The 10,019-nt window shown below is 38.7% G+C and overlaps 1 protein-coding gene across 1 annotated transcript; it reads right to left on the bottom strand.

Moving 5' to 3' along the window:
* Nucleotides 1-140: 140 nt before the first annotated feature.
* Nucleotides 141-9,316, bottom strand: TLR3 (toll like receptor 3). The gene is made up of 5 exons (XM_026054760.1): nucleotides 9,242-9,316; nucleotides 6,211-6,659; nucleotides 4,597-4,788; nucleotides 1,084-2,912; nucleotides 141-512 (listed from the first exon to the last, which is right to left on the bottom strand). The coding sequence occupies exons 2-5, from the start codon at nucleotides 6,649-6,651 to the stop codon at nucleotides 284-286; spliced, it is 2,691 nt and encodes an 896-aa protein (XP_025910545.1). The 5' UTR covers nucleotides 6,652-6,659; nucleotides 9,242-9,316; the 3' UTR covers nucleotides 141-283.
* Between the last annotated feature and the right edge of the window lie 703 nt (nucleotides 9,317-10,019).

Below are 10,019 nucleotides of genomic sequence, written 5' to 3'. Positions count from 1 at the left end.
CATTATTTTAATGGATGTTACTAATCCAAGAACTTGTGTGAGGAAATAAGCATCTTTTTTATTATTATATTACTGTCTCAGTTGTTGCTATCAAACCTTCATAGCATGACAGCATGACAAAAACATCAGAAAGAATCTGAACAAATAAAAATTAAGTTAGTGCTTATTATATATTTTTCTAATATGAGAAATTGTCTTCCCTTTTTCCCCCTGAAGGCTTGTTTTCTGATTATAGAAAATGTAATACAATGTCTTCATAATTTCAAATTCATATTTTCAAAATTCAGTGAAGTTTACTATTGGACTTAAGTGCCATCATTAATTGCTGATAAAATGCATTGATGCGTTCTTTCTGAGCTGGCCAGTTCAAGATGCAGYGAGATTTGAACATTCCTCTTCTCAAGCAAAGTGCATGATTCAACTTGTAGTCTGGGATATCATGAAGAAAGATCAATACAATGGAGTCCCGACATTGTTCAATAGCTTGCTGAACGGCATGATACACCTTAAACCTGAAGCAAAAATAGGACAAAAAATGCTTTATCTCATGGGGAAAGAAGTGGCAAATAGTTCCCTTAAGTCACATAGCTCATATAACACATTGCAAAATCAGGTGCTAGACTCAAATACAGGTTTTAATGTCTATTGTGTGATATGAAATTGTTCCTGTTTGATAAATTACCTTTTAACTAAAGAAAAAAACATCCTCTAAAAATAACCAGTCTGCTGTCTCAATATAGGCTTTGGTTCTTTTCCTGAATGCTACTTAAAGGAGCAAAGTAATTACTTAAAGACAAAAAAATCAGACACTCATGACCTCAACTATTGTTCTGCTTTAAACATCTCATTTTAAGGATGGCAATCTCCAGAAGTGATGATAGTTTGATTTTCTGAAAAAGACTGACAGAGAACAAAATTCCCACTAATGTACACCTGCAGCAAATATCATTAACTTTGGAACTACTCCAAAATCATGATGTAGCAAAGCAGTTTGTAATTTTTGTTTTTTGCTTTGATTTACATAGCAAAAATAATTTGTTAAAAAGTTTACTCCCTTATATACAAATGTTATGTCCTACTCACCTCTTGCACCAGGGATCCTTTAAGAGATGTTCAGTCACAACAAAAATAATCTTCCTGCTCCTTTTTATACTGTTAATTGTGGCTTCAAATTCAGATATGCCTGCTTCAAAGTCCCGTTCTTCTAAACAAAACCTAATTTGAAACTGGTTATTTTCTTCTAGAGAGATGAAGTTCTCAGACACCCAATCCTTGTCCCTTCTTGCATGAATAATGTAGGCATCATAATCAAACTCTTCGTGTTGTCTATCAATTTCTTTAAAACCAAGTACTCGATTTACTGAAATATTCCAGTAGAAAGCTATCCTCCAACCTTCAAAATGGGCAAGAAGAACAATAAAGATGAGTAGCATCACAACAGTAGTAGTGATCACAAAGAGTAGTTTAAACGGAGCACTATCTTTGCAGGCTGAACTATCAAAATGCAACACCAGACTACCATGATATTTAGGTGGAGTGTTGCAAATGTACTGAGACTGCAATCCAGGTATATATGCTTGAGTCACATTAAGCCAACCAGCAAACCAAGCAATACTTTCACAGGTGCAATCAAATGGATTGGAATCCATCTCTAGTTTTCTCAAGCTCTTAAAAGCTGGGCCAAACACTTTTTCTTCAACAGAGGTTATTAGATTTTTCTGAAGGTTCAATGAATTCAGAGAGACTTGGTCATCAAATAAAGTTGCTGGAAGCAAATTCAAATTATTTGATCCTAAATCCAAATAATTTAGTTGAAACAGACCCTTGAAAACCTGAACTGGAATCTCATCAAACCCATTTGATTTTAAATTAAGAATACGCAATTTGGGAAGATCTTTTAAAAAAAGAACAGGGCCACCCGGATTTGCATGTTTCCAAAGCCGAGCTAAATTATTGTGCTGTAAATCCAGAATGTCAAGTTCATGAAGTCCATCAAACAAGTCATCTTTTATGTTTGCTATGTTGTTATTGCTGATGTCCAAGACTGTCAGATTTTGTAGAGAGTGAAAAGGTGAAGGAGAAAGTGCCAGATTGCTGCAACCTACCTTCCTCAGCATCAGTTTTCTAAGGCTTGGAACAAAAGTGAATGACTCACTTTGCAAAATCAAGTTTTTGTTATAGGAAAGGTAAATATCTTGTATATTATTGAGACCTTTCAATTCATGACCTGTGAGCTCTTGGCTAATTTCATTGAGGCCAAGATCAAGAATTTTCAGGTGTCCCAAGCAGGAAAATGCCCCACTTTCTATTGTAGAGATTCTAGTTTTTGTGAGGTTGAGAACCTGCAAAGTGGAATCAGCAAGTGACGAAAATGTTTTATTGGTTATTCTTTGTAAGTTTATGTTGCAGTTACAAAGACTCAGATATTTCAGGCTGTTCAGGCCTGTGAACATATTAGCAGTAATTCCTGGGAAATTGTTATTGTCCATTATAAGGTACTCCAGGTGGTATAGCCAATGAAAGGAAAAATCTTCAATTTTCCCAGTAAGTGAATTTTTTAGATTCAGATATTTGACACTGGACAATCCATAAAATGAATGAGAAGACACATGAGTAATCTTATTATCTGCCAGGTTTAAGTATTCTAAATTTGAAAGCCACTGAAAGGATTCATCTTCTATCACAGACAGAGAATTTTTGGAAAGGTGTAAACCAGTAAGATTTGTTCCTTGCAGTCCCTGGAAAGTTAACTTGCCAACATATGAAAGCTTCACATTGCTCAGGGAGAGGTTCTGAATTGCTGTGTTTGATAATTCTGTACAAAGTTTCTTCGTGTGATTTTCACCAAGTTCAACATTGTTCAGTATGAGGCCATACAGATTTCCAATTGCACGTAAACATCCTGTATGAAACTGAAAAGAAAAAAAAGAATTTTGACCTAAACAAAAGGATTACATAGAAAAGTTGCTCCATACAGCCAAAATTTGGAACAGTTTTCACATGAGATTTTCAAGCAGACAAGTTTAGGATTTTTCCACAGCCAAGTTCAGCCACTTTTTGGAGTGCATCTTCCAGGTAACAATGGTTCTAAAACTGTATTACTATCTTGAGTAGTGCTCTGTATAATAAGATAGAAAGTTGCTTAGTGAGATGGAAGTTAACTATAATTTTGTATCCAACTATCAGGAACTCTTTCACTAGAAATGGAGATAATCTGAACTTTTTTATTGGTATCTGCCAGGGATGCCAATATACTAGAAAGACAGATATACTGTAAAAAAGGTATTTAGGCTACTCTGCCAAGAAGGGATCCAGTTTCTGTGTACACATAAGCTACATTCATGAAGTGAGTTACTACACACTTACTTTCACAGTATAAATCACAAGCCTCCATCATAGTGCTTGCCCCTTATTTTGACTTCTGACAATAGCTGCATGATTAAATACTTCATTTGCCAGAGTGGTTCAAATACATAGGTCTGCCTTTCAGACAGCAGTTCTGTAAACTCAGAGCTAGCATAAAGTAGCACTGCCAAAGGCAGTCCCATCCATTAATCTATAGCATGTGGATATGTGATGGTGAACCAGATGAGGGAACCAACCAGGCTACAAGCTAACCAAGCCAAAAAAATCTGGAGAGTTTCTTCTCCAGGGTGATCCAGTGCATAGCCTCATTAAAGCTCATACCAACAAAAGGGATGAATGAACCAACAGCCAGGGGCAAGGGGATAGTGGGGATTGTCTCTCAGCAGTGGTACAAGCTTATGCCACTTTAAAATACTCTTGCAACTACAGTGTAAATGTTGTTTGCAGATCAATCAGCTGGAAAAAAACCAAGCAAATTCAATAATAGTATTCACATGCTGAAGGTCAACCAGTTTAGAGCTCTCAGCACTTTTACCATCACTCTTCAACAAATCACTTTAATGCTACCAGGGTCAGAGAGTGGGTATAGAAAAAGCTAGCAACCAGTAAGGTAGATGACACACACAACCCACTGTTTAAAAAACAGCCAGTATACTTTGTGCAATGCTTATTTCTGTAGAATACCTCACATATCTAATGAAGTTTCTCTGATAATCAGAAAGTAAAGATCCAGATTATTTAACTAGCCTTATATAACACTTTTACACCACAGGAAAAAAATCAAGGATATTACCAGTCTGATTAGAAAGAATTTATCTGCTATTCACCTTGAGCACATACAAAAGTTCTCTGCATAGAATATATCCAGTTAGGGTCCACAGAGCTACGGGATCTAGCTCTTGCTTGAGACAACTGATCTAAAGGGAACAAGCTCTTAATGATTTCAGTGAGAAAAAAATTCTGTGCATTGCTACTGAAGATCAGGGTAATGCTGGATTAGTCATAGGGCATATTTAAACAAGGAGTAGTAAACAGGTAAATGCATCATAAAATTTACTCCACCTGTGCACTTTCTGAAGGATGTAATGTGGACTTATTATAATAGAATGGTTATCTTTGAACTCAGATTCAAAATATAACCAAAAAAATATAAGCCATACTATCATACAGGATAAGAACAGTTCCATTTTACCTTTACACTCGTTAAATTTCTGCTGAAGTATTTCCTACCTCTTTCAGTGGGTTTGATGACAAATCAAGTCTATTCAAGGAAGTGCTTCTAAGAAAATTGAAGTCTTCCTTTTTTAGTTCATTGATGTTATTGCTAGACAACACAAGCTCATGAAGGCTCTTCAGCTGTTCTTGCGATCCTAAATTTGCTGACTTCAAATTATTATGAGATAGATCCAAAGTGTTCAAGTTCTGGAGAGATGAAGCAAACAAGAGTATTAAAAGACTGAACAATTTTTTATATAATACAAAAACATTGAAATATTGCATTAGCCTATGACTAAAAGTTGGTTACATAACTACAATTAAAATAAATTTGTAATAGGAAAGAATGGTAGTCTGTCACATGTTAATGCTGATAGCCCAGGAAACAGCTTTCTCCATCTACCACATCTCCAACTTTCATTGTTGTCATGGTCTTAACCTGCTAATATATTAGTGCAAACCAAAGGAAGTACTTTACCCAGAATTCCTCCATTTAATGAAAGCCCTCCTGCTTCAGGTCAAGCAATAAAAGCAAAAGCCCACAGCTGGCTGCAGTTAATCAAGTATTAAACCTGGCTTTCACCCTCTCTGCTACGGTCTCTCCCCATGAATGGAAGTGAGGAAGGCAAAGATGCAAGCAGCAGTCTACAAAGACCACTGTTGTACACATCATAGTGCTGCAGCCTGTGCCCAGGTGCTCAGACTACTTCCTGCACCCACAGGGGAGGAGATACTGCCCTAAAGGCAGCTCCACAAAACATGTCTTGAGGTGCCCTCAAGCCTGACCTCCATCATAACAAGGCAAAGGAAGGGAGACCAGAATTTCAGCTCTGCTCCCAGCACCGAAGCTGACCAGCTGTACTTGTTTGTACTTGGTCAAGTCAGCATTCCTCTGACATAAGGAAGTATATTTTACATAACTGGTATACAAGTTTAACAGAAATGTTCAGACTTGTCCAAAACAAGCACAATCATTAGAACATGGTATAACACCTAGTACCTACACATTGTCTCTACTTTTTCATCCTTAGGCCCTTTTGCATGGTTCCCTGCTTGGTGCAAAGGCAACGGAATAGTCTTCTCCTGAATCTTCTTTTGGTCCCCCAACCTGATACATGCTACAGAGAGAAATATTTAGCCATATCTAAATTAACCAGAAATACAAAGGTAGCTAAAAGCATTTTGCTCTTCCTCAGTCCCAGGAGTCCTGGGAGCTACTACATTTAGCCTAAACATTGGCCTTCACAGTCTGAGTATTAACACCTTGACCTTGAGGATTTAGGCTAGCTAGCTACCATTTTTAGGCCCCATACAACTCAGATTCCACATCATCCATTTCTCCCTATACCAAAGTCTGCTTGTTGCTATTCTTTCAGCACAATTCCTGTATGGAGAGGGGTCTCAATGGGATGCAGTAAGGAAAAGGGGATGGAGTAGCAACTCACAAGGATGGTTGAGACTCCAGCGTGCTCTGGTGCAAGAGGCCATTGTTTTTCTAAAGAAAAGGCCCAATAAAGGAAGAATATACTGGGCCCTTTTCAGATGCAGGTAGGAAGCTGTTTTGTACGCACACTGGAATAAATTCCCCATTTATACTTTATTTACACAAAAAACATTTCTAAAGCTTACCTTCAGAGTTTGGAAAGGATCATTTTTTATTTCTATTATGTTGTATCCTAGATTGAGGTCAGTCAGGTTGGTGCAGGAAGCAAAGACTCTGTCAGAAAGTTCATGCAACTGATTATGTTCCAACTTCAAAATCTGCAACAGAGGCACATTTTGGCACAATTCTGGTTGCAGCTTAGAGATGCTGTTGTACCCTGCATTCAGGTAAACCAGCTGGTTGTACCTGGTGAGATTTGCAGAAGGTAGCATTTTTATCTGATTATGAGAAATGTCCAAACCCATTATATTGTTTGGGAGATCAGAAGGAATTTGAGTCAGCTTTAGGTGACTGCAATCAGCCATTCTATTTCTGATCTCACATGGCTTTCCAACTGATGCACACAGCAAGCAGACAGACACCAGTCTGAAAGATAAGCTGCTCCAACAAAAAATGGCACTTCTCATAGCTTTATCTGCAAAGGCAAAATGAACACAGTACGAGTTAGAATCATTTTGACACAGCTTATATCTTGAACTGAAGGCTAAGCAAGACAGGCTCAAAAACCATGTAATCAAGTACAAATCACAACTTAGTCATTTCATATTAAACAAATTTCCAGTATTTTTCCCTATAAAATAGCATTCATTTCTGCTGAAAAAGGCAAGTCTAATGATCTCTCTAAATTAAGATTTGTTTCTTGAAAAACATTAGGAGTACTGTCTCTTCAAAGTTGAAGAAGCTAATCATTAAGAACTATTTTAATATCCATAATCAATGCAAACTTCCCAGCATCTTCCCTTTTCTGATTAATTTTTGCTTTAACATGCAAATATGACAAATTATACACAGGCCCATTATGTTAATCGTGCACACTGACCTTAACTACACTTATAATTATATGCAATAAGAATGCCTAATATAAATGCCCCTATTTTATATGACAGTTCTTGTCAGTTTGTTTTACAAGCCAGCTACAAAAAAATTCTAACTATCCTTCCAGATTGTTTTTTGCTTAACTTTAACCACACATATATTGAGAGAGGAAGTAGCAGGCTATAGACAGATGCATGAGAATATAGCAAACGAAATCAATACATTGTAAGAATCAGAAAAAGAAAGGTAGCAGAGCCAAGGTGTAGAAAGAAGTAGGCTGTCTAGTCCATAGATTTAACGCATTGATCCAGATACTTCCAGGAAAACTTCTTATATGCTGAAGAATTTATATACACTACCCCAATACATTGTTTCTGCTAGGATATCAAATGCTCTAATTTTCAATGGCTCAGCTTGTTTAGGCATTACACTTCTGGTGAATCAGAATTTTTTTCTATTTTATTCAGTCTGTTTAGTATCAAGACTTAAAATTCACTCTTCTAGCTTGTAATACAGCTTTACTGGGTAAAAAGAAATCTCAATATTCATATCTGTTCTTCAAAAAATTTGGAACCTACCAACTTCAGTTTAACAGTGGGTTAAGTCTCAGCATGGTGGGCCCCCAGGTAGAGAGGACTATAATGCTCCACCATAGAATAGGCCATAGAGAGGATTTTAAGCTTATCAGACTTAGGGGAATCCACAACAGCTTCTCAAAAGTCTAACTCCAAGACAACAAGCTTCCTCTGTTCTGCCAGCTCACTTTTCCTCACTCAGAACCTATGTTTAATTAACACGATTTAGCCTTGAGCACATCAGATTACTGCTCAAACCCCATGCCCAGTGACAATGAAACAAGCAATTAAACCAGCATGGCATCTGTATGGAAAAAGAACACAATTCTGTGCTGATGTTTTACACAGAAGTACCATGCAGTTCCAGTACCATAACAAAACACTCCAAGGTACTGACATCAAAATCTGCAGCCAAACAGGGCTTTGGCAGGTCAGACCCCAGTGCAGTTTGGCTCCACAGGGCACACATTAGGGCTGCTCCAGCAAGGGAAAGCCACCCTAAAGTAGCCAGGGAGGACACTGCCAGTGCCTCTCCATGGAAGCAGCCTAGCCATCTAGGAAGAGACATTGGTAAAAAGCCAGTGGGAGGAGAGAGACAAGGAAGGGAAAGAAGGAGCTAAAACACTAAAGGGGTACACAAAGGACCACAAAGGAGAACTGAAAATAAGCATGAATGAAACCCCACTTCTCTGCCAGGCACTGCACACAGGCCAGCTTCCTCTCACCTGCTGCTGGCAAACACAGCAGGGCAGGAGGGAAGCAAACAACTGAAACCAGCCTGCCCTTTCTGCAGGCAGTCAGGTCCTGCAGGCTGCTGAACACAGCAGCTTTATCCCTGTAGCAGAAGATAAAGGACCAGCTCTGTTTCCTCATTCCTCCGCATCCCAGCTGCTGGAAGAGCTCTAGAGGAAACCAAAGCAGGAGCTTATCTGTAACAGGCTTCATTACCTCTGACCCCTTTGAGGGTCTTGTTTTAGGGAACTCAAGTAGCTGCCAGGCTCATGTGTAGTTATTACCAGCTCATCTAAGTTTCAAGGAGCAAGAAATGTAACATACAGAAACAGAAATGCAGTTCTTCAGCCGACCCAGTTCTCTGACAGTGAGGCCAGAAGGGTTGACTTTCTCTGCTTGGCCATCTTGGCTGCAGGAAGTCTGGAGACAGCTTTAGCTTTTTTATGCTTTGAAAGGGAAATCCAGTGAAGAAAGTGCACCCCCATTTTTATCTGACTCAAAGAACAAGGTTCCAGAGTAATATTTAATGAATAAAAAAAGGAACCACAGTTGCTAAAGTTATGAGCACAGATTTTAGGAAGTGGAGAATGTAGCAGAGGAGCAATGAGCCTCCAACATCTCCCTGGGTGACATTCCCACTTTATCAATATTACTTTTGTAACAAAAAATACCTCCTGCCAGCTGGGGACAACTGCATCTGAGCACCAAAATGCACATTCATTAAGCAAAAAGCATTGACTTTGCTAACTTGCAGCATGCAAGTTGAGAGAAATCTAAGGTCAAAAAACCACCTAAATTCACAAGTAGCATTTTGTCTTTGTCCCTCTGATTTCCACATTTATTACGAAAAAGGTGAAGAATGGTATTCACTTACCACTGAGGGCTTCTGCACAAGCTCCAGCACAAGAAAGCCAGCAGGGTAAAAGCTGCCGGAAGCCAGAAGAAGAAATGAAAGTGAAACTGGGCACGGGCAGCAGCGAGCAGTGGCACCCAGGCAGCCCCCTCCGGCCGGATTCAGCCAAGCATTACACGCAGCCCTGATTTGAAATGTTTCAAGGGTGCAGATCACCTCCAGGACCAAAGTTGTTCAGACCGATTTAAGCCCGCGGGTGTTTCCCAGATGAACAGCATGATGCATTCCTAGTAACAAAATTGCAATTTATTCCTAGCTACATTCCAGAGTCTCTGAAAATCCTAAAGACAAATCCCCAAATCAAATATTTGGGTTGACAGATTACATTTGACATAGGAATACTACTCAACCTGGAAACACAAAGCACTAATGGGTTCCTACAGAGCCATATTAAGTATCCTTTTTTAAAAGGAATTTCTTTATATGGGAGAGTAACATTAAAATAAGGAGAAAATCTAATATTTTCTATTGTCTTAAAACTAAGAATTGTTTTCAAAGATCAGTTATAGGTACATCTCTTAGATATGTGTCCTTCTGACACTGAATTTATATTTCCTTGCTTTCCCAGGGACCTGACCATCAGTTTGCTGGAGGGGACTCCCCCAGTACATGCTTCTCTGTGCCAAGAGGTCTTACTGCTTTGGCTATACTGACATTGGTGCACCTGCCCATCACTAGAAGTTGCATGGGGTTCACATTGATTCCCTCTTCACAGTTAAGCTTTGCTTTTCCTTTTTAG

The sequence above is a fragment of the Apteryx rowi genome, unplaced genomic scaffold, assembly GCF_003343035.1.
Source record: "Apteryx rowi isolate R43461 unplaced genomic scaffold, aptRow1 scaffold_969, whole genome shotgun sequence".
Classification (NCBI taxonomy): Eukaryota; Metazoa; Chordata; class Aves; order Apterygiformes; family Apterygidae; genus Apteryx; species Apteryx rowi.
Note: the sequence above shows the minus strand (reverse complement) of the source record. Positions and strands in the feature narration are given on the sequence as shown.